The sequence below is a fragment of the Bactrocera tryoni genome, chromosome 3 (genome assembly GCF_016617805.1).
Source record: "Bactrocera tryoni isolate S06 chromosome 3, CSIRO_BtryS06_freeze2, whole genome shotgun sequence".
Taxonomy (NCBI): domain Eukaryota; kingdom Metazoa; phylum Arthropoda; class Insecta; order Diptera; family Tephritidae; genus Bactrocera; species Bactrocera tryoni.
Genome location: NC_052501.1, coordinates 10,957,823 through 10,983,667, shown reverse-complemented (window position 1 = coordinate 10,983,667; position 25,845 = coordinate 10,957,823). Strand labels below are relative to the sequence as shown.

General features: G+C 36.7%; 2 protein-coding genes across 2 annotated transcripts in view; one reads left to right on the top strand and one right to left on the bottom strand.

Annotated features, from left to right (window-relative positions):
- The window catches only part of LOC120772933 (proteoglycan 4), a 39,250-nt gene extending 22,443 nt beyond the window's left edge, over nucleotides 1–16,807 (top strand). Inside the window, exons 2-6 of the mRNA XM_040101832.1 lie at nucleotides 254–300; nucleotides 10,952–14,622; nucleotides 14,685–14,855; nucleotides 14,920–15,191; nucleotides 15,342–16,807. Coding sequence (XP_039957766.1) covers nucleotides 10,960–14,622; nucleotides 14,685–14,855; nucleotides 14,920–15,191; nucleotides 15,342–16,260 — 5,025 coding nt within the window. The 5' untranslated portion in view covers nucleotides 254–300; nucleotides 10,952–10,959 and the 3' untranslated portion in view covers nucleotides 16,261–16,807. The remainder of the gene's footprint in view (nucleotides 1–253; nucleotides 301–10,951; nucleotides 14,623–14,684; nucleotides 14,856–14,919; nucleotides 15,192–15,341) is intronic.
- Nucleotides 16,808–19,203: 2,396 nt separating this feature from the next.
- Nucleotides 19,204–22,605, bottom strand: LOC120771716 (putative inorganic phosphate cotransporter). Its single transcript, XM_040099870.1, has 4 exons — nucleotides 22,245–22,605; nucleotides 22,034–22,170; nucleotides 20,224–21,327; nucleotides 19,204–20,155 (listed from the first exon to the last, which is right to left on the bottom strand). The coding sequence occupies exons 1-4, from the start codon at nucleotides 22,303–22,305 to the stop codon at nucleotides 19,925–19,927; spliced, it is 1,533 nt and encodes a 510-aa protein (XP_039955804.1). The 5' UTR covers nucleotides 22,306–22,605; the 3' UTR covers nucleotides 19,204–19,924.
- Between the last annotated feature and the right edge of the window lie 3,240 nt (nucleotides 22,606–25,845).

Sequence of the window (25,845 nt, the reverse complement as noted above, 5' to 3'; positions counted from 1 at the left end):
AAAAAAGATAATACCACACACACATATATATGCCTAAAGTAATGTTTTTTCTATACTATCTTGTTCATACTGCCCTTGCAACATATGGCTCTCCATGGCATTCGCTTGCGTGCATGTGCGCATGTCACATTGCAATTACTGCAAGCAGCACTTAACTATGTTGTCTTAACAAAATTGAAATTAACTTAATTTGGTTTATTTATATATTTGTCAATTGGTTTAATTTTGTTTTTCGTTTTTTGGTTTCTTGCAGATTTCGTAAATTTGGTTTCGAACGCTTGGCACGTACTTGAGTTTATGGTAAGTCGCCGTTTTGGGTCATGCGTATGTACATATGTATGTGCGGAAAAATCGCACACATATTTGGTACTAAACAGGCCTTTTTAATTAGGAAAAATATTTGTGCATATAAATAGATGACTTAACACCCGCCGAGTTTGAGTACTGTTATATATATTATTGTAATACGTTTTTCATATCAAGCAGTTTTCTGAGTATGTAAAGGGGTTTATCTGCAGGTTATACCTCTAAAAATAACATGCTATAACTTTAAATCAATATTTCGATACTATGAGAGAAAAGAATAGTAAGACTTTGATCATAATTTCAAAATTCTTAACTCATATTTCAAACTCTATGTCGTTCTCCTCAAAGTAATACCTCTTGGCCACAATACACTTTGGCCAACGTTTTTTCCTATCCTTGAAACAATTATTAAAGTCAATTGGCGGTATAGCCTTCAATGTAACGCGCACGCCTAATCACATTTCATTACTCCAATTAACTCAAAACGGTGTCCCCGGAGCGGTTGATTGAGTTTGCCGAATAGCTAGAAATCACACGAACCTAAATCTAGCGAATACGGTGGTTGTTGCAAGATATTGATTGAAGTTTCGGCGAAAAACTCACGAAGAAAATCTTCGCGCAAACGACGCAGAACACTCTAATAGTATTCTTTGCAGACAGTTTGGCCGGTCGGAAGGAATTCGGAGTGCCCCACACCTCGATAATCGTAGAAAACTGTCAACATAACCTTGATTTCTGACCTGCTTCGGGTGGCTTTTTCCACTTCACCTTTGCCACGATATTCGGCCGATTGATCATTTGTTTCCTGATCATTAGCATAGATCCAAGACTCATCGCCAGTAATAATACGTTTCATGACATTCTTTTAGTCGGAAAGCATTGTTTCACAGACGTTGCCGCGACGTTGTTTTCCGAAAAAAATTGTTGATTTTGGAACCAAGCGTGCATTAATTTTTCTTAAGCCCAAATGATATTTCAAAATGGTTTTTACTGATCCTTCCGATATTCCAACGATGCCATTAAGATCTCTGACTGTTAAACGTCGGTTCTCAAGCACTAATTTCTTTACTTCATTCTCGTGTTGATCATCAGTTGATGTTGATGGCCTTCCTGGACGTGGTTCGTCGTCAGTGCGTTCTCGACCGTCTCTGCATAATTTGTACAAATCAAAAACACTTGCTCATAAAATTATCACCGAAGGCCTCTCCAACATTCTGAACATTTCAGCAACAGATTTTTTTTGATTCCGCGCACAAAATTTAATGGAACTTCTTGGTTGAATAATATCGCTCATCGTAAAAGTCGCCGAATGCGCTTTATTTAAAAAATGTTTCAAAGAGGTTTCCGCGCGAAATTTAAATTAAAAAAGTCTTACTATTTTTTGCCAAGTTTAGTGAGTAGTTAATCGGAGACAAATTATTCCCTCACTATCAAAATTTCTGTATATTGTTCTCTATACATTGATTAAACAGATCTGATATTTTGATCTGATCAAATCGATCTGAAAAATCGAAAATTACGAAAAATATTTAATTTTTCCTTCAATATTGTTTTCTATGTTTTTTATTCCAATAATCGCCCTTTCGATTAATACCATAGCCAATTAAGTCTTTAAATAATTAAGAGGAAAAACATTTGCTAGCTGTACAGACTGACGAAATGAAAAAACTCACTTTGAAAACATGTTCCACGTAACAAGGTTAACGAAAAAACTTGAAAATGGCCATAAAGTATATTTTCTATCAAAAAGTTTTGGAATTGTTCCCAGAATATAAGAAGTTATAAGTAAGGAAAATCTGCATCAAACAATAAATATAGGCATCATAAAGTTTGGAAGAAATTTACTCCTATATCATTGTGTATGGGTTTTATTATAAGTCGTTCTTCAAATTTCACCATAACGTATTATCGAAACCGATACGGAGATAAGATAATCTTCTCTGGCACATTTTATCATATTAAAAATGTATATCATGTTTATCGAGAAAAACATTTAAACAATTCTTAATCGTACGAATAAGATATTTGAAACCAAACTTCTTCATCTTCTTAAACCCCTCAATATCTGATGATTCATAAACACATAATCTTAAACATGAGTTTATGGAATTTGAAAAAAAACATTTTTCGTAGAAAATTACGTAATTCTCTACCTTTTTAATTAAATTTCAAAAAATATTTTGCTACGACCGAAAGAAAAGAGAACTAATCTTGCATATATTCTGCGATCTTACGTAACCTAAGCATTTATGGCTGAAATTTCTATACAGAAGATTTAAGCAAAAGCTCTTGTGCTATTTGATATTTTTACTACAAAATTAACTACATTCCATTAAAACCTTAAATTTCACTCTTTGCTGGCTCTATTTCCATGTCAAATCGAGCATTTTTTAAGCTGATTGAGCTACGCTTTCGCAAAGTAATCGGCTTACCCGACAAGGTTGTGGAAATTATGCAATACTTAAATAGGATTTTGCGTTGAAAAAATATTAAAAAAGTCTCACACTTGCTTGCCACATATTTTTCTTTTATTGTGGCAAGCCAACTGGTTACCTTGCAAAGGTTTATGTTCAAGGCTAATAGGATTACATTACAATGACAATTGATGTTTACACACATTTGCTTCGTAATAAGCTTAAAGTACACCATAATAAATAAGTAACGAATACAGTAAATGAAGCATGAAATGCAAATAGTGAAGACAAAGAAAAAATAGCAAGTAATGAAGGCTTTGATGAAGTGTCAACAACTGAAACCCAATCGCGGTATATTTCTTTATTTTGTTTTTTTGATAATTGCGTGGAATCATAATTCTATCTGAGCAGATTACTTTTATGCCCGTTTGGATTAGAATTCAATTTTTTATTTCACAAAAAGCCAAAATATTGGTAAATAAAGTTTAACTCTTGTAGAAATTAATATCAATTTAAGGCGATTTTCTACAAATAATGTTATCTAAGTAGTATAATACCTGAGGTAACAATCTGTAAAAGGACTTGACTTTGGTTAAAAACCAAAGCGGATGCTGGCAACTAATATAAATTAGATGATTCGGCAATTTTTGATTTGCTTTTTGCAATCTAAAGTATCTTTACATAATACATTAAGTAATCGAAAAATTCGTTTTTCTATTTTTTTCATATTTATAATGAAATTTAATGAACCAAATATGTACCATTTTCGTAGACCACTTTTTGCCATTTTTCCGCCAAAGACATTATGTCATCAGTGAAAAACTTTTCTGGTTTCTCGGCGAAAAACTGCGAAAAGTAATTTTCACAAGCTTCTCTTGAATCCAACTTTACTCCATTAAGGGAGTTCTGCATTGACCAAAACAAATGGTAGTCCGATGGTGCAAGGTCAGAGCTATATTGTGGATGCATCAAAACTTCCCAGCCAAGCTCTCCCAGTTTTTGCCGAGTCATCAAAAATGTGTGGGCCTAGGGTTGTTCTGATGAAAGACGAAGCCCTGTCTGTTGATCTGTTCCGGCCGTTTTTTTTTTTTTATTACTTGCTTCAATCTGATCAGCTGTTGACATTAAAATGTAGAATCAATCGTTCGACCAGGCTGGAGCAGCTCGTAGTGGATGATTTCTTACCAATCCCACCAAACACTCAGCATAACCTTTCGATGCGTCAATGCTGGCTTTGCGACCATTAGTTGAGCTTCACCACGCTTGGACTATGATCTTTTTCGCACATTATTGACGTATTTGATCCACTTTTGGTCTCCTGTTACCATTCGCTTCAGAAATGGTTCGATTTCAATTCGTTTCAGCAAAGAATCGCCCATGTTCATTCGGTCCATTAAATTTTTCACAGATAATTCATTCAAACATTGAACTTCTTTTTGTAGCCAGCCTTTTTTAAATGGTTCAAGAGTTTGATGATTAGTGCTAAGTTCCTTAGCGATGTCATGGCTGCTTATGAGACGGCCCTGGTCAACCGTTTCCACAATTTCATCGAACTTTTCAACGATAGGCTGACCAGAGCGAGGTGAATCTTTCACATCGAAATTTCCAGAACGAAAGCGACCGAACCATTGTTGTGCTACGCGAACTGATACAGCATCGTCTCCGTAAACTTCACAAATTTCATTGGTGGCTTGCGTGGCATTCTTCCTTTTTTTATACAAAAATTTCAAATTAAAGCGAATTTCTTCATTATTTTTATTCATTTTTGAATAGCTGTAACTTTTTTTTGACTTCCCCGAATTTAATTCTTTTTGAATGAAGTTTAAAATCTCATCTTCTAAGACTATATGGCATGACACAACGTAATGGGTAGCACTGGAGATATACGACTGCAACGACATCTATTGACACAATACGAAAATACTTTTTCGACTAACCTATATACGCAATTTGTTTTAAGAGAATTCGCGGATTAAATGTAATTTTCTGAATACAGCTTTCTTAACGGTCAACAATGCATGCAAAACAATATTTTAGGTAAAAATCAGTACCATATATCACAGAGACTTCATTACAGATTTGAATGAATAAAGAAAATACACGAATATTTGACACAAATCTTAAACAAATCAAAAAAATATATATAAGTATGTGTATATTCACAAAACATTTGTCTAACATTTATTTTTATTTTTTCCAACTTTCTACCAAAAACAACAAACAACAGCAAGCAATTGGGTGCAATATTAAAGTCATTGCCAAAAAGTTTCACCTTCAATATTGCCAAACAATTTATTCAGGGTTAATAGGAAAATAATAAGTGCAAACAACAATAACGGCGAAGTAATGAGTCTAAAGCATGTAATTGTAAAATATTTTTGGAAAAAACGGTCATTATTGCCGCACAGAGGCTTATGTGTCTGTATGCTTTGTGGTGAGTAAAGTGTGCCACACCCATATGGTTACACTAGCATGTGGTATGTGTGTCATTATATATGTGGCAAGTAGCCAAAAAAGCAAATTAAGAATTTCTTAAATTTTCATTTATTGTATTTAATGTTGTTGCTTTCAATATTTACTACAACCAAAGTATGCTCTATTAAGCAGAAAAGTCTAATTTTTTTTGGTTTTGTTTTTTATTATTTTTGTTAATTTTACTTTGTAAGCTGTATATTGTTTGATGTTATTGTTATTGGTATTTTTACTTTACTTAAATATTATCGAGTGGCTCACTTTTTTATGCTCTTATGACTATGCACTCTTCTTTTTGCTTATTTGTTTATGCTTTTCATAAACTTATAATACCTACTAAATATTTTTGTGTACTTAACAAGCCCTCGCAGCTGCTCCACTCCCCTCTTCCCCGTTTTTTTTTGTTTTTTTTTGTATTCATTGCTTGACTGCATAAATAAAAAAAGTAATCGAAATTAAACTCGCTGCACAAGCTCATATCAAAAGCAACTGGCGACATGAGTAAAATATTTATGCACAACAAAAGCAACAAATTTATGAAAGATTAACGTCGAAAAGGGCTGCGCCGCACTTTCAGCGCACTTTCTTTTCCACTTTGGATGAAGAAACGTAGTAATCATAATAATTGCTGCTTTAATGGCATTTATTGGTCAGTAAGTTGATATGAAGACACTAACGGTAAATGAAGATAATATCTATTGCCTCGCATATGAATATGCTTGAAGTATGCAAAGGCATTAGGGTGAGACATTTTTTGTTGGGAAAAAAATTTTAAGAAAAAAATTTTAAGTTTCAGGAAAAAATTTAAGATTTTATGAAAAAAATTTAGATTTTAGCAAGAAAAATTAGATTTAAGGTAAAAAAAATTTTAGATAATAAAAAAAAAAAATTTTTTTTTGAAGTTTGGTATTTCTTATAAGAAATTCAGCTGTTCTTTCTGCTACTAGCAACCTAGTATGGCATATACCAGGACTTATTGTTCACATAGTCCACCAGTTTTTAAGATAACGAACTGAAATTATACACATGTCTTTGCTTCCGATGATGCTGCTCATTTAATGGAACCGTCTATATCGAACCATTATTGGTTATAGCTGCCATACAAACTGACCATTTAAAAGCCAGACCTTGTACAGAAAACTTTTTTATTTGACAAGATAACTTAACAAAATTCGGCATAGATTATTCTTTCTGATAACGCTACAATCTCCAAATATACTGTTCATATCGGATCAATATTAGATATAGCTGCCCTACAAACTGATCGGTCAAAATGAAATTCTTGTATAGAAAAATTTTTTAACTGACAAAGTAACTTCACAAAATTTGTCACAGATGGTTATCCAATACACTACTATACTTTCCAAACATATTGCCCAGATCGGTTTACTATATCACATATCTGCCATACAAACTGATCGGTCAAAATTAAGCTTTGTAAGGAAAAGTTTTTTATTTGACAATATATGCATCTTTACGAAATTTTGGAAAACAACAACAACTAAATCAACGATACAATCTTCGGCCTTATTGTTCAGATCGGCCGACTATAACATATAGCTGCCATACAAAGCGATCGATCAAAATGAAGATAAAATTTGTAATACACTTTTACGTTCTAAGAAATGCACATGTGTAGGGTATTATAGCTTCAGTGCACACAAAGCTAAAGTTTTTTCTCGTTTTTTTTTTTTTAATAACAACACCACCCTAATATTCATACACAGAAACTTAACAATTTGTTGAAATAATTGAAATATTAGAAAACCTCTTCTACTCAAATTTCTGTTTTTCCACTTTTCGCCGTTCGAACAATGCATTTTGCTTCCAAAAACAGCAACAATAAAAGCAATAATATTTGTAATGATATTATCTGCCTCAAGAAATTCAACAACTTTTGCTTTCATTTAGCCCATATCTTGAATGCATGCTTCACAATCTAGCAGTGTGCTTGTGAATATACAAATACATATATGCTTGTATACGTGTATGTGTGTATGTATATGTGTATGTGCGCATGTATGTGTGCATAGTACATCTCTTGTTCCCCTAAGCGTATCCGCTTACAGTGCTTGCAAAGCTTTGAATTATTACTGATAGTGCTCTCATTGTTTTTGTTGTTCTTTGTATGCGCTCACATGCATGACAGGCAAGAAATGAAATGAAATTGCACACGAGTAATTCAGTGGAAAAGTGAAAATGAAAGTGACCAACTAGCCGGGCAGCCAGCCGACCAGTCAAGTAGCCAAGCGGGCAGTTAACCGAGCGCATGATACACACATACACCCATACATGCGTACATGTATATTTTCAAGCTGCGCTTTGCAGCAATTTAATATTGCAGTTGTTTTTGTTACTTTATTTGTTGCCTTTATTTTTTTGTCGACTGCAAGTTGTTGTCTTGTTACAATTCAATGACCACAGACATCACGGTGCTTAAGATACGCCGATGGGTATTGCATGCTGCCTTTCTCGGCTGCGCATCCATAAGCAACAAGAGGCAGCACCGACTTATAAAGATGCGATATGCATATATGTATGTACATATATGTATATGTGTTTATATCTATGTACATATATATATATGTCTGTCCGTATATGCTTAACTGCCATTGCAATCGACATTCAGTTATCATCATGTGCATATTAGACACGCTAACAATCTGCCACAACATTATTAACAACAACACAACAACAACCAGCATCAATGTGCCACTAGGCGTATTGATAGCACTGACGTTATTAGCCTTGGTTGCACATAAATCCATCAACACTTCAACAGTTTTTTGCACTTTTCCGTTTTCAATCATTTGCCTATTGTTCGCGTTTTGCTGCAGTCTTTCAGCTCTTTTTAATTAAATTTAAATTAAAGTTGGAAAATTATCGCAAATATATGCAAATCTGCGAGTTGAAGTTTATAAAATTGTGGTTAATATAAATAAGCTGAAGTCTGTGATTAATTAGTATACAGTTTATTCACTTTTCACCGCGCACAGAAAATAATCAGAACGGTTGGTTTAATAAACTTTTTCAATGGCGAGGTCATTGCTGCTGCATGTCGAAGAAAATATTATAAGTAAATCCATATAACTTATAATCAGTAATAAATCAGTTGACTAATCAATTAATGAGAATCCTGATTTATTCAATTAATCAAATAATCCATCAATCAATGTACCAATCAATCTTCATATCAATCAAACAGTCAATATATCAATATACCAAGAATTTGAAATCATCATTTAATAATTCTATCAGTCAAAATTAAATTATGACTTTAACAATCGTTTAGTGTTTCAATCGATTACTTAGTCTCTGAATAAATTAAGCAAGCAATCGCTCAATCAACTAATTAAATAATTAGGCATTCTATCATTCAATCAGTATATCAATCAGCTAATATATCTATATATCAATATTATCAAATAATCATTTAAAAATTCAGTCAGTCAAAATTAATTAATCAGTTTCATAATCAATTAGTGATTCAATCGATTATTTAGACTAGAATTAGTCAAGCAATCGTTTAATTAATTAATCAAACAATTAATCATTATATCATTCAATCAGTGTATATATCAATCTGTCTATCTATGAATCTAACTATCAATCAATCAATAGACTAATAAATTAATGATTTATCCAACTAACTAACAGATATACATATATAGCTATATATCAATTAATCTGGATCCATTTCGAAGTTCGATATTTTAAAAAAGAAAAACACAGAAACTTCAACTTCAAAGGGGAGTGCTTATTATCATTCGAAAGAACATTCCTTGACATTTATGTTTTGAGGATTATCTCTTTCAAATGTTGGGCGTAGATACGTTTTAGATGGTCCATCCGTTGAATCCAAATTTCGATGACTCGTTCGAGCATTTCGACTGGTAACTGGTGAATGACAAGTGTGTCGGTTTGCTCCAAGATCTGAATCGAAGCGGGGTTGTCCTCATGTACTTTAGACCTTACATATATCCTCAGGAAAAAGTCTAACAGTGTGATATCACTCGATCTTGGTGGCCAATTAACTGTCCCAAAACGTGATATTATCTGCTCACCGAAGTATTCTCTCAACAAATCCGTTGATTGTTGAAACCAAATGTCACCGAGATCACGAGCTGCAATTTCAGTCATCAAATAGTCGGTTATCATGGAGCTATAACGGTTGCCATTGATAGTTACATTCTCATTGGCGTCATCTTTTAAGAAATATGGACCGATGATTCCACCAGCCAACAAACCACACCAAACCGTTGGTTTTTCTGAATAAAATGGCAACTCTTGAATCTCTTCAAGTTGCGATTCGTCCCAAATGCGGCAATTTTGCTTGTTTACATACCCATTGAATCAGAAATGGGCATCATCGCTAAGTAAAAATTGGCTCGAAACCGTCAGATCATCTTGGAATCCCTTCAATCAACCAATAAATCAAGCAATCTATTAAACAAAAGGCTTATTTAAATAGATGTTGAAATTAAAAAAAAAAAAAAAATTTTTTCCAGAACATATTTCTCATACACATCACAGGATATATTTATTCAGTAATCGAAATTTAAGACACCTTTGTCATTTATTAAAAAGCTGTCATAACTCCAAGTCATAGTAAAATCATAGGTTATTACATAAGCTCACAAGTATATGTAAGGTTTTAAATAACCTCTCAGGCCACAGTTGTTCGAATTCCCGCTTTCATACCTCGTCAGCAATGAACCTGAACTTCCGAAAGCCGCAAACTCACTTTTACCGCAAATTGTGCCATAAGCAAAGCAATTACATTTTAAATGGTACTTCGGTAGCGAGTAGTAGCAACAACAACACAAACTTTTCATTTTAAAGTTATCTCGGAATGCGGATATTAAAAATTGAGTTTGAAAATTTTCAAATTCAAAACACTTAAGATCATTAAATGCCAATGCATCAAGAGACCATAAAAATCAAAGGCAAACCGGGGTATTGAGGGTAAAGCGGCATGCTGCAGCTGAAATGAAGAATTAGTGTCGGGTCGGGTATTAAAACAATGAGGAAATTCGATTTTGTCAATATGAAGTGCAAAAACAAAAGTTAAAAATCATAAACTTCAGCGCGCTTGCAAATGACTGCATATAAATTATATGATAAACATATTTATACTTGTATCACATGTATGTAAACAGGTGGCATTACCACAATGTACCGCTCTGCATGAAAATATGAAATTGTAGCCCAGATCCGCCAGTTGCGCTTAAAACCAATCAATTGTGTGCGCGGACGCATATAATTTATAAAATCACCGACTTGCCAATGAGTGATTATGGCTACAACAACAATAATAATAGTAAATAATTTAGTTGTTATGCGTTGCATACACAATATCTGAAGCAAAAGCTTTTCAGTTTCATTTTCGCAGCAAGCGATCCTTGACGAATTGGTGGGCGGCAGCTTTGGAAACGCTAGGAAATCATGTGCTTGATTCGAATATTTCGCGTTTGATTGCTAATATGCATGAAAAAGCGGGCAATTTTGACTTCCTATATCTAATTTAGATTGCTTAGACGCGTGTGGACTAATTCAATTATTTTGTATTGCTTTTAATTAAAGAACAAAACAGGCAGTATTTGCCAAAGCACACACACGCTTATTATAAAATTATAAAATTCTTTGCATGCACACGGCGTGAGAACGTGCAGAGCGTGTCAACACAACTTGTAGTTATGCATAAGAAATTATCCACAATTAAATCTAATTACATACTTTTCGTTCTGTTTCGCTTGCAGACCCAACAATGACCCGACAACAACAAACGTTTAACACCCCAACCAGCGCTTTGATCGCTTGCCTCTGTGTATGCTTGTTCGCGCATGCGCAGGCAGCTGAAAAATGGTCACGTCAATTGGAACCGACCTCACCCGGCGTCTCCGATTCGTTCGATTGGGTGCCGCTAGCGCAACCAGTGGACAGCTCGACTGCCAAAGATCGCTCAGCGAATGCGCGTGTGCTCACCTACTCACAGGCTTTTCCGCCAAATGGCCGCTTTGGTGATTTGCCAAAGCCGCATAATCCACCAGCGCCACAACAGCAGCCATTCGATTTCCCATACCAATTTCAACGTTTCGTAAATCAACCACAAACGCGTCCACAAATCGGTTCGCCTTTCGGCGCGTCACCGCTAAAGGCATCCGCACTACAAGGCGGCGAACCCACTTCACAGTCTTTCTTCAAATTTGAAATGCCTTTCCGTCCAGATGGTGGTAATCGTGATGTAGGTGCCACCGGACCAAGCTCACTGCAGACCGGCTATCAGATACAACACACCTTTGGTGGTGGCGGCGCACAAGCTACACTCTTCAGTTCACCACTATACAACCAGCAACCGGTGTTCCCACCAGAATTCCACCCAATACCACAGAAACCCATCCAGCAACCTTTGCAGAAACCGTTACCACAACAGAATTACATCGAAGACAGCTTCCCGGCTAAGAATATTTACCGCGAGTCTAAACCGAATCCAACGCAACAATCTTTGCAAAGCGTTACACCACAAGTATTCCCTGCCGACCCACCAGTGGAGCAATTCTTCGATTTGAATAAACCGCAATCCAGCTACAACGGACAAATACCTTCATACCAACAACCGGAAAGCTTACCAACAGCGCCCTTCCAGCAAAGCGCACCGACCGCACCCGCTTTGGCGCCCAACAGCAATGCTGGCAATCCACAAGATGTACAATTGCTGTATGTGCCATATGACACGCTCTATAATCAGCAAAAACCGGAGTCGCAAGCTTACGAAGTCAACAAATACAATGTGAATCCTTCTTTGCCCACGGTTAATCCATTCCAAATCAATAATTTTTATACGCAAGACACGCTTGGTTCGCTGGATCAACAGAAATATTTTACATCAACACCCAGCACGAGCACGAGCCGCCCCAAGACCACCACTCTCAAGCCAACAACTATTTTCCAGAATTATGTTAATCCTCAACAGCAATTAACTACACCACGTCCGAAACCGAAGGCTCATCAGCCACCGCTTGCTATGTTCCTGGTGCGTAACTCAGCACGTCCCACACAAGCGGATGTTGTTTCAGCACTACGTCACTCCAACACAATCGCTGTTGTTGATGCGCCCACCAAGAAGATACCAGATATATTCGTCGGTCCAGCTGGTATGTCAACTCCGGAAGGTTATGCGAAGTTTGAGCTACCCTATTTGTCGCAACTCGCACAAACTCGTGAGCTACGAGAGATACCTTTCTTTGTAGCGCCGCTTAGTTACCGCACACCAAGCGGTTTCAATAAGATCCTTTTGCCTGAGCCACATGTCGGCTCAATCGTCATAAACCTCGCCAAAAGCAACAGCGCCACACAAGAAATTGTGAGTCAGCCAGCTAAGCCAAGCGCAGTTTATAGTCAAAACGATATTAATCAATATCAGCCACCGCAGCCCACACAGCGCGTGCGTCCACAACGTGTAAAGCAGCCATCGGCAACCAAGGACTACTATCCAGCGTTGAATGAGCCTGTGCAGAAACCACACGATCAATTTGAGATCACGACTCAACGTTCCACACTGGCGCCTACACGCGGCAACAAATTCAACTACTTCTACAATCAGGATGCCATACGCGAGGTCAACTCACCGAAGGTCACGAAACTTGATCGCCCAAAGAAGAAACGTCCACAGCACACAGTTCAACAACAACAGCAGCAACCAATTGAACAACCTGCTTTCACACAAACCATTAACAATCCATATGCTCAATTCCAGCCAGCACCTAACCAGATAATCAATGATGATATCTACAAAGTTCAGCCCAACCGTCCAGCGCCTAGCACTTCCACTTCCACAAGCACCACTACCACCACAACCAGCACAACTTCAACGACTGCTGCACCCGCACATACCTTCTTCACATACAATCCCAATGGACAGGTTGATTATCAGAACGCCAACGGTCCTCTCTACTCTTTTGGTACCATACCAAAAGAACCAGTTGAGGAGCAGTTACCACGTTTCACCACACGTCCACCCATAAGCACCACACCGGAGGAGGAGTATCGTATGAAACAGTATTTCCGCCAACAAGATGCTTTCCGTAATCGCCCACAATTAGTAAATCCCACGAATCCACCTTTCGAGCAGGTACAATATACGCCTGTTGATTTAGACTATGAACGAGATGCCAATGTACCATCCACAACTCATAAGACTACATCGACAACGAAACAACGTATTACGTTTTACTCACCGTCGCAATCAGCGATCTCGGGACCGGAAGATGCATACAATGTGGTCTCGCCACAACGGCCGGATGTGCTAGAACTGCAGCGCGAAAAAGATGTCCAACTTGAATTGAAACCGCATCGCCAGCAAGCATCTAGTCAACGTCCTTTATATAATCAAAACGAGATTCCCGATAGCACCGTTGAATATGACCCCAATCCTTATCACGTACCCTCAGAATTGCCACCACTCACACCAAATCTACCAGGACTTGTAAATAATTTGCAAGAGAAGGACAAACAAAATGCTATAGGTGAACTTGCTACAACTACACCAAATCAGCCAGAGCCAGAACCAGAACAGCCCACACGTCCAACGAGACGTCCACTCAATCGTGTGCGTAAGCCTCTCGTTTCTAAAGTTACCTCTTCTGTATCCTACTCTGAAACGGAAACATCTACAAGACGTCCCGCGCAACGCGTACGTCGTCCATTTGGTTCACGCGCAACAGCCAGCACAACCAGTTCACCAGATGCCGAGGGCGAAATCACACCGACAACACGCCGCCCCTCGTCTGCAGCACGTAATCCACTTATACGCAATCCCAATCGTATACGCTACCAACCCACACAAGAGGAACGCCAAAGCTTACGCACAAAACACCGTAAGAAGTATGGCGAATCCGGCAAAGATGAAGATTTGGACTACCAACGCGATGTATTGAATCAGAATTATCCAGTCATAAAGCCATTGTCATCACGCAAACCATCTAGTCCGACGGCAATACCGAGTTCTTATGCGACAAACTACGGTTCCGAAGCACCGACGTCTGAAACTCAACAAGTGTACACGGTTACGCCGAGCAATACGGTAGAAACGAATGAGCAGACCTTCCCAGCCGGTATGTTAGAGCCAATGCAAATCGCTCAACAGTACAGTCAGTACACTAAGGATAATTTCGGACCGGGTTATTTCCCCAACCAAGAGGATTTAAGTCCTACCGAACCGATCATACGTAATGAGATCAATCCGGTCTTTACCACATTGCCGAGTACAACAAGCACCACTACCACTACCGCAGCACCAACAACAACCACTGAAGAGCCGTTAGTTACCACAAGACGTTCGCCATTTATACGCCGAAATTATCCACGTTTGCGTACTACAACTACCGAACCGCCAACCACAACAACACCGGAAACCGAAACGAAAACTTCGGTAAGTGGCAAAACCCTCAATCAAAGTTTGTAGAATATATTTTTTAATACATTCTTAAATAGCTACGTCCACGCATACCACCACGTAAGGTGATTAGAGTGCGCGCACGCACGCGTCGTCCACAAATTTTATCATCAACCACGTCGATTCCAGAGGAGGAAGCTGAAGTCGAAGAGCCCAAGAATAATTTCCGCAAAATAAACCGTTTCAATCATGATCTGTATGAGAACGAGGTGAGCCTTTAAGCAATTTCTTTTACAGCTCAAAAACCTCACAACTTTTTATTCTCCCAAACAGGCCTCACCACCACAAAGACGTCGTCAAAGACCGAACTTCCAACTGGATGGTCAGGAATCACAATGGTCTCCAGCATTGAAATTCGGCGGCAATCACCACTTCAAACCTACTAACCCCAAGGAACAGAATAAGGAGAAAGAACATAAGTTCGAAGAAGAGCCGGAAATCGTGACCATAGGACCTGAAGATAGCAAAAAGGCGGATAACTTTGAAGTAAACGTATCAGCAAGCTTTGGTGAGACAAAGCCAACACTTAAAGGGCCTAATCTAAAGTAAGTATCTGAAAAATTAATTAAAGATTGGTGAAATTAAGGAATATTGAAATTACACATAAGATAAAAACTAAGCGGGTATGATGTACCGTTAGTATTGATTTTAACCAAATGTGCATTTTACTCAATATTATCAAAATTTTTTCTCAGGCCCGAGAAATCCTTTGCTGAACTTCTTGAAGAAGTCATGGGCAAGGCACCTGAAGAGAAACCACTCGAATCGGCAGAGGAGTCCACGCAGCGCACTACAGATGGAACCTTCTTTGAGTCACAGAAAACCACAATATTCAACCGCGTCAACAGACGCAACAAATTCAAGAAACTCAGACTTCCCTCAACACAAAACACTGAAAGCTTCGAGACGGCCGAGTCGCAAGGTCTTGGTTCGCAACTGTACAATTCACTCTACGGCAAGGAAAAATCCACAGACGAAATAGTGAAAGAACTTAAGACGACCACGCCACTCACACCGGAATCCTCTACATTAACAACAACAACAAACAGTCCATTGAGTACAATGAACACCAACGAGCCGACAACATCGGAACCCTTAGAAGTCACGTCGTTCGCAACAACACTCGCTATGGATGATGATTTGGATAGAAGTACAATCGCGCCAACAGGAAATGAAGACGAAAATGCAACCGAAGAGAGTGCTACACGACGCATGGATGAAGCAGTCGATGATCTGGAATCGCAACCAAGCATATTCTCCGAAGTCAAGAGACAACTGCACGATCTATTCGCCATCGACGAATCGGAAGATCATGCGGTAACCGCGGCTTTGGCGGCAGTCGGCAAGCGCAGACAGGAATACATGAATATTAAACGCACCAAAGCCGATACGACAACGCAGGCGATGAAAGCCGTAACGGAGGAAGCTACAGAGCCCACATTATCAGCGACGGCTGTGAAAACGCCAGCGGACGACCAAGCTAAAAAGAACTTGATGGACAAAGTCATCTACGCCACGTCCACGTCGATGAAAGTGACATCCGAAACGGAGATTTGCTATCGTGGACGTTGCATACGCTCCGAGGATTTGCCAGCGAATCATAAATTGAATTAAGCCGGGAAGCGCTCAGCGCAAGCGCGGCAATATGCCGCAGCGAAGTAAGAGAGTTCAATTTACCCTCTCTTTCTCGTATCAACTGGTATTTTCTATGTATTCATGAAAGTAGTTAATGCGAAATCGTATTCAGAGAGAAGATTGTGATAATATGAAGAAAGAAACAATACAGATAAATCAATATACACAATCTTTACTTAGAGCATAACAATAACCGGCTTAATAATTGTATATTAATATGACTATATAATGGCTTATCACCGCCGAGTTGATGAGTTTAGCTATGTTTGTATGATAGTTTGTAGATGTTTCTGGAATTTTCCTCTTTTCTAGTGCGCGCTGTCTCTATGACTTTATTGTAATTACTTAGCTTTTAATATAAATTTACGAAAATCTAGTTTAATTTATAAGGGAGTATAAAAGTTCCGAAACCTGCGACGCGTCCAGTGAGTTTTTGTTACATTTATCCTTCCATTATCTTAATATAAGCTAAATTAATAATAAATATACATATATATTTTTTATGCAACAGTAATCAAATACTTTATATAATTAATGTAATTAAACGAAACGAATTATTAACTGTAATTCTAATGAATTTTTGTAGCCACAGGAACGAGTAAAAAAATATATTATATTTTTATTGTATTGTATTATTTTTAGTAAGTCTTATATGATTGCGAATTAAGTAGCCTTAAGTCTGTAATATATTTAATAAAAGACCAATAAACTTAACAATGATAGAACTAAAACCATAAGTTTTTAAATCATCATTAAAAAAATATGATCGCCCTTTGAAAGTTCAAAAATCCTGGATAACTAAAGTATTTCCAAAAACTTCTACAACGACGAAATACTCCCACTCAATTAGTTTCGCTCTCACGTGTTTCCAAAGTGTATGCTCTCTCACATTTCAAATGGCAAAACTACCGGCTTTTCTTCATGACTTAGATTAGGTTGGGTTATGAGGTCAAAAGATTTCATTGGACAGCTAAGAACACCGGTCGTTGTTCTATGTAAAACTCCTTTATAATAGATCATAAGACCCTTACAAACCGACAAAGCATTTTGAGCCTTTCACAAATTCGTTAAGACTGCTGCTACTGTAAGATTGTCGAGATGTTTTAAGCTCAGTCTTGCAAATGCTGGACAATGGAAGATAATTTGCCTGGATGTTTCCACATCATCCGTACAACTTTGACTACTTGGTATGTTAGATGGCTAATCAAAGATCTAATATACGTAGTGCTTTGTTAGACCATAGAAAAGAAGAACTCCTGTGTTCGAAATTATCAATTAGCAAAACGCTTAGTATCTAATACAAACTTGCACAAGCTTTTAATTTCCATTCCCACCAGCTGGGTGGGATGTCTGAATGTATGCGCTCCTAAGTTCTTGTCTTGGCTTCCCAAACACGGGACAGTCAAGGAGGAGTGTCGAGTTGTTTCCACCTCGCCTTCTTTCATACGGCTTCTGCAGATGGCGTCTGGTAAGATTCCCAGTCTTACTTTGTGGACACTAATAGGGAGAAGGGCAAAGTGATCACGAGATCACTTGCGATCGATCTTGGGCCAAAAGGCTTTTGTGACAGATCATGTACTGGTGGTGTCCCAGCGCTGGCCGAGCTTCCGCGAGTAGTAGAACAAAAGAGGATATGGTTCTAGGGTGCCTTTTCTTGAAAGCTTTTCAGCTTTACAGTTTCCTGCGATTCCAGGAAATCTGCAGTAAATCTACTGCTACCTTAATGGCTACAACCTTGGCCTGGAAGACACTGCAATAGTTATAAAATCTGAAAATGGAGTTGATAGAGATCTCATGACTGTAGACCCCTCCACCAACCTTCTCCCAAGCTTTAACCCATCCGTGAAGAATCTCGCCGCCCCTCTCCTCCAACGGTTTCTTCCCACCCACAGTGGGTAGATAAGGAGCCGCTAGAGTTCAGTTTGGCAAACCCAGACTCTCTGAGTCTGTGGCAACTTTGGCAGCCATACACACATTGACAACTTGAGACCGTTGAGATTTTTAGACTTACCACGTGAATGCCTTTTGGACAATGTTCTGTAAAAATTCTTACGATTGCGATAAGATGAACTTTGCTAAGGGCAAGTAGGTACATGACTTACTAAAACAAGAATTACTTGACGATATAAACTCAACTTTACGACAAAAAGGCAAATTCGGAGCATCTAGGTTTCAAGATCTTTGTTTCGTTTTCAAGAAGCGCCATTGGAATTTGAACGAGATCTCATTGGCTCTGTCTTTTATCTCTTGCATAAATTATGCGGCAAAAAGCTGGACTCGACTTACAATAGAGATAATGGCCGTTTAGACTCTATATTGTTAAGGTAATCTTATATATCCACTTGGAGAGTTTTCGGGATCGCAGCGTTTCATTACAGCGCTATGAAGTTAATAAGGTCAAGAACTGGAAAAAAAAATTTAATGTCACAACAGATAGCTAACTTGCGAAGTTTTTCGGTTGGGACTATAAATCTTTCATTGCTGCATAACTTCCTAAACACCTTACCCCAACAGCTATCGGGCTGATATATAATGTATATATATATCTACCCAAGTAATATCACTAATTTGAAGGGCTGTTTTTTCGGCGATCTAACCCCGTTTGGATCGGTGAGTTAATCAAAATCAAGTTTTTGTATGAAAACTTTGTTATTTGAGAAGATATGTTCCCGAAATTCGGCATTAATTTTTGTCTAAAACAACGCTACAACCTCTGATTATATTGTTTAGATCGGACCACTATAGCATATAGTGGCGATAAAATTTCAAGTTCTTGTATGTAACCGAAATTAATTTTTGTACTTTTTTTATATTATTTAATTATTTAGTATTTAAAAAACTTAATCAAATGTATGAAAAGCTTAAACATTTCTGTAAGTTTCTCACCGCACATTTCTATGAAATTTAAATAGTTTTGCAATATTTCATATTTATTTGCGCATTTTATTAATTATTAAAGACACTTTATTACATTGACATACAGAAGGTAATAATTTATAAGTTCACTTATGCACGCTAAATTGCGTACAGTAGCACAAGGTATTTATTTAGATTATAATAAATTTGCTCGAATTTATTTAAAAAACATATTTCAATAACTGCGAAAAATTGCTGACGTACGAATGTAAAAATTTTAATTTAATCGATTGGTTTAATATTTAAAGAAAATAATTTAACAGAAGTCTGGCAATGTCATGGTAAATATAATTTGCATGCACAAATTTAATGATCAGCCGTTATTTCACGAATGTTTTCGCAGTAAACGATTCTTTCGTTCACAAAACATAAATATATAATACTTATTACTTATAATAGCATTTCGAGCTCCAAATTAATTTTACAAATGCATGTAGATCTTTTTTAAAATATAAATTATATTATTTGTGTGTATATTTATGTATATACATATACTATACATATATTTGTATGCACCTAAGTTTTGTAAATTCTTTATGCTTAACTTTCGTGACATGCACGTCATGCCTTTACTTTGCCATGAAAGCATTTACTTCCACGTTGAGAGACATAAGGAAATAATGAAAATATTTTATATCACAAAGATTTAAAATGTTTAGCTAAACACATGTTTGTGTAGTCGAAAATGAGAAATAAAATGAAATGTCATGTCATTGGCACCATGGACTCATGGTGCAGCATTGCGATTCAAAGGCGCAGTCTCATCATCGGTTATTTCGTGTATGTCATCGCCATTGTATGTACTGTTATCGCCTCGACCTGCAGCAGCAGCTGGCTGACCTTGTGGGAAGTTCCATTTTTGTGGACTCGTACGACCAAAGACAAGGAAGAACAGATTGCCGACGAAATAAAAGAATGCACTCACATAGAACACAATACGCCATTGTGCGGGATTTTCCTGCAAAACAAAGTAAACATATCAAGAATTACATGCACAATGAAATCGAATAAAAAAAAGACACTGACCTCATCTGTCACAATCAGTCCAACTGTGAGCGGTGCTATTATGCTTATCACATTCGCCACGCAGTTGGTAATGCCCATCAATGTGCCGGCGAAATTTGGCGCTATATCAATGTGATTGACTTGAAAACCCAGATAAGTGGCCGCGTTTGCACCCACTGCTATGGTCAACAATGTTATAGCCAACTTAACACTACCGCCGGCATTTATATAACCCAAACCGATCAGTGCCACCATCGGCACCCATTGACCGATGGTGTTGAAGAATTTGCGTGATACCCATAGACGCGTTGTATAACGCGCATTAAGAAAATCGCCCAAAAAGATGAAAGCATAGGACAGCAGACACATAGCAAAGTAGGGTAACGCGGAGAGTGGACCACTACTACGTATATCCATACCGAGAATATTCTTCAAGTATGTCGGTATTTCGGTGAGCAGTGTCCAGAAGCCCCAATTATTCGCTAAATGCACAAAAATCAACGTTAGGAATGATGGTGAAGTGAATATTTGAGCCCATGGTAATTTGTGTGGTTGTGTTTGTGTGCCACTGCTTTGACGACCAGCATCGGAAGGCCGACGTGTTTGTCCGGACGATTCAATATAACGCAACTCGGCTACACTAATCGATGGATGCTCCGCAGGTGTGCTGGCGCTTAAGAATAACCAAACGAATGACCACAAAATGCCGACAACACCGGAGAGGTAAAATATACTGGGCCAACCAAGCCATGAGGATGCTATATAACCGCTAACCGACAGCATTACAACCGTACCGAATTGTGCGCCCGAATAGCAGTAGCTGACGAGACGTGCACGTTCCTCGGCTGGTGCCCATTTGGATAGAAATGTATGCGTCGATGGAAAAATCATGCCTTGCGATAGACCTTGTGCCGCACGCAGCGCCAACACTAAAGGCCAGTCTCCGATTTTGGCGCTCAACGGTGTCAAAATGGCCAGCGAAGAGCATATAAGCACACCAAAAAAGAATGTATACTTGGCACCATAGTGGTGCGCCATGTAGCCACCGGGCACTTGTGTCACGACATAACCCCAGAAAAAGCTGCTGAGCAGATAGGACTTAATGCCCTCATCCCATTTGTACTCCTGCAAGAGTTGAGAAAAGTGATAAGGATTTTTTACTAGGTAGTTTACGGCTTAAGCATACATAATTTAAAAATGTATATTTTCCATTATACAGAAATTATAGATAGGTGATACATACATTCGTATATATGTATGTATGTGTACAAACATTCAAGTCTTAATGGTTTTTCTAAATTTTTGCTTATTTTATTAAATGCATATGTGCAAACATGGGCATGACAAAAAATGACAAAAAATGACGTATGAGAAAGCAACTGTGTTTACATTCTGCTTTTTATCAGTATAAAGCCACAAATTCAAATTTTTTTATGAATAATATTTATGTACATATGTGGTACACTGCTGAACAAATAAATGAAAATATTACAATATACTGTTTTTATGAGAAACGATTATTCGAAGTTATCTTATTAAACTACTTATTACTATGTAAGACTGTGCCTACTACATAAACATACATACATATTTATACTTACATACATACACATATGTATGTATGTACATATGTATATATACTTGACATATTACTGATAATTTTTAGTGCTTATACATTTGATGAGCAATAGCGTAAACAAAATATTCTGCTATCAAAGTGCTACTTTATTCACGAATTTGCAATAAATAAGCCAATTAACACACCCACTTAAGATCACCATATGCTGCTAATTTCATTAACAAAAATTTAAACATGCGGGCAGGTACTTACCTCAAATGCTGGATTTGTGGCATTTTGATCTGTCATCGCCACAATGGCTACAGATAGATTTACGCGCAGCGCATAAGCCACTGCCAAGCCACAAAAGGCGAGAAAACATTGTAGATGACGTATACCAAAACGTGGACCTAATCAACAAAATTGATGAGCAGTTTGTAATTAATGCTATCTTTAACAACGAACATGTGTATATTTCACTTACCTTGTCGTGCAGTATCAATTTGCTGATAGCCACCATTGAAACAATCACACCATAAAACCATTTTATTACCTACCTACGACTTACACTTGCATTTATGTACACGATACATACGCCCACACAAAAATTTTTACAATATTAACTATTTTCGGCAGCTATTAATGGCGTTTGGAATTCTTTTGTTACTTTGTTGTCTTAGCGAAACTCAATACTCCATTCTATAACACTTTAAAGAATTTGTCGAGTTTGCACTTTTCCACCCAATCGCAACTATACGCTCTACATCACTTTTGTAAATGATGAGTTTTGTATACGTTTCCAAATACGTCAACACAGAACACACAAAAACAATATAAAAATAAACGATTTGAAATCTTTTTCTATCAATGGAATGAAGGAATAGTGCAAACAAACAAAGCGAATTGGTAAACAGCTGACAAGTGCTGGCGTTACCACACGCGTCAAAGATAGAAATACCCATTTAAAATTTATCGATAAATCGATATTTCGGTGAAGTACTTTGTAGCAGCAACGGAGTTGATTAGAATACGAAAGTTGGGATATACATATGTATGAGTACCATACGAAAGTTTTTCAATCTATGAGATTCTAAAAAATAAAAAATAAACGTAAATTAAGATGAATCCATTAATTATTCATAGAATTAGTAGGAACTACTATGATGACAGCCTAAAAGTAATGCTGAATAACAAGAGAAAAACCGTATACATTTTTTGTTTAATTAAGGATATATATCATGTAAGTATGTACAGTAAATTTTTGAATAAAAGCAAGCAAAGTCCTCGATCGCTTCAGCGATTCCGGTCTTCTCCGTGTGTGAAACCTGAAAAGAAAAATTTCTCAACCAAAGTTGGTCTCTTCTTAAAAACGTTCAAGACTAGTAAAAATCAACGAAATTGCGTCAGTTTTTTAACATAAGTTGAAAATTACTACAGAATTCGATTTTCGGTCAGCCCAACAGAAAAAAAATTATAGGGATCGGATCATTTGTCTCAGAGTAAATACTCAAGCAAATTCCAAAATGAAAATTTGGGAAAAACGCATTTAGAGATAAACGGATAGAGCTGATTGAATTAAGAGGTTACATAGATTTACTTGAGTAAAAGACTTTCTTCAATAATTTTTTTCTCATATAAATAATGGAATATTTTATTAGAGTTTTTAACCGTTACAAACATATACTATTAATAAAGAAATTCTGTAATCTTTCGAAAGAAATATTTTAAACTAGGCCATCGCGACGCCATTTTCTGTGACCTCTCCGAAAAAAGATGCGCCAATTTGGCAGCATAACTCCTTACAGGATCGTCTAAAGTGAAAAATACATACGTGTTTTAGTTAAAACCTTAACTTAGAATTAGAACGAAGAAAAAAACTAAAAATTGGAATTTTTTCAGACATTTGAAATTTTCTATAACGTGTATTTAAATTAACTATAAATCTCTATATAATTTTATAATAAAATACGAAAGTTTGTATTAGTTATTTTTAGAAAATATTTTAAATTTCGTAAAAAAAATGTCCAACTTATAATGATCACATGTGATCCGATTGGCATTACTGTCGCTACTTACGAGCAACGATTGAACACTGTGGCAGCACAGCCGAATGGCGGAAATTGATAAGTGTCAATTCGGATATTGTCGTGTGTGAGCGTTTGTGTTGCTAAATTTCAATTTATTTCCAATTCTTGAAGAAAGTGTGTTATAGTTAAAGTGGTATTTAAGCGAATTTCAAAATTTATATAATGAAGGAAGTGTATCTTTAGAGAAGTCAAATGCTTTTGTGTAATGTGTATAAAAGAAAAGAAGCAGCGGAATAGTATTTGTGTGAGCGAGGGGCGCATGCAAATTTGGTTACCTCGGTATCAAAAAAAGGCAAAAGGCCCAAATAGTATAAAAGCTTAAGTAGCCTAGTAAAGAAAGTAGTTATGTGATGTGTAAGCCTATAAAATTACAAAAGGTGTGAATGAAATTGTGAAAATATTGCAACCAAAATGGTCGCCACAAGCTTTGTGGTCTGCTTATGTTTCGGTATCCTTTTTCATCCGTTATTCGCAAGTTTCAGGTATGTTTTTCGTTGCTGCAACTTAAAAGGTAAGTTTGTCTTAATATGCTTTCCGACAAATAAAATTCCATTTAAAAAACCTTAAATAATACATAATTTCCAAAACTGTCTTGCGTAGAGAAGCAGGCTGATGTTCTTTAAATATATTAAGTCTAAATTGATTAAAAATATTTTATATATGAAATATCTAAGAAATATACAATTTCTATTATGTACATACTTATTTTTTCTCACATTTTGACAGCCATAGTAAACTGTAGTTTACAGTCAAACAAGGTCTGAATTTTCAAACTTCAGTGACTCTAAAACTATAGTTCGCAGGTGCTTTTTTTGTGTAAAGCCGACTGATGACAAATTTATTAACTAAAATACACTCCGCAAATATTTGTTTTATAAAGATAGATATGTATATATAATTATCAAAAATATTTATATTTTTAAATTTAACTTTTTCTAAGTCTTATATGCCAGCCGTCGTTAAAGCGAATTAAAACCTTTCTCCCAGCTTTGTTCTGATTTCAAATAAAGTAATGCGTTTTATATAAACATAGTACATATCTTTAACTAGGCGGGTATGAAAAGATCCTAATCTTTATTTGTACACTATTGTACTCCGAATCCGTACACACTGACATGGCCAAATCAACTCATCTCGTCACGCTGATTAGTTACACACTATACAAAAACTCTACAGAGCTTGCGATGTTTTCTTCTTCATGTTACTAACTTCATGCAAACAGAAAGGATATAGTTTCCTTTTCTTCGCGAAGTGTCATTTATAATTGATATAACGTATAACTTTTAACTTTAGGGGGTGAGATTACCAAGAATGGTGTGCGACTAACATCCGAAAACGTGATCAACATTGGGAAACAGATCGAGAAGGCTGTAGGAAATGTCTAGAGCACCAGCGAAACAAGCATCTCTTGTGCAATTGTCCCACATTTGTAAGACTAAGTACGCTGAAAGCATATGGGATTTGGTGGATCACAAAGCCGATGTCCAGCAAAACCTCCGAGAAAAATATTTGGCGAAGAGGAATATTTTCTTATTTTGAAACTTGACAATGTTTTGCCGGAGTGACTTAAAAAATCTAAAACAATATCTAAAATATTATCCGTTTAACTAAAATATGAATATATCTTAGGAAATCGTATTAAAATATCCACAAATATGTTATATAAAACATAAATTTTTTGAACTTTTCTAGTTCTATAATAATTTTTTTTCATTGAGTTATAAAATTAATAAGAAATAAAGAATTTTTCCAAAAATAGTCAAATTTCAACCGTTAATATGTTTTAAACGGTTGGGTTTACGGAAAAATCATAAGGGACCATATTTTAGAGCATTCAATTTCCTACAAAACCTAATTAACAAGATATTTTTTCGAGTAGTTGGAAGCGAGATATAAATTTTTATATCTGATAATAAGAAAAAATAGAAAACCGTTAGGCGGAGGACCTTCCCGTTACAACTAAAAACTCATATTTGGAGAGGCTTTCTTAGAGGTGTC

Bases quoted from the DNA above. Each gene is read 5' to 3' on its own strand.
- LOC120771716 (XM_040099870.1), bottom strand. From the start codon at position 22,305: ATGGTTTTATGGTGTGATTGTTTCAATGGTGGCTATCAGCAAATTGAT. The intron at 21,328-22,033 runs GTAAGTACCTGC...CAACTCTTGCAG, and splicing joins CCACAAATCCAGCATTTGAG to GAGTACAAATGGGATGAGGG. The intron at 20,156-20,223 runs GTCAGTGTCTTT...TTTGTTTTGCAG, and splicing joins GACTGATTGTGACAGATGAG to GAAAATCCCGCACAATGGCG.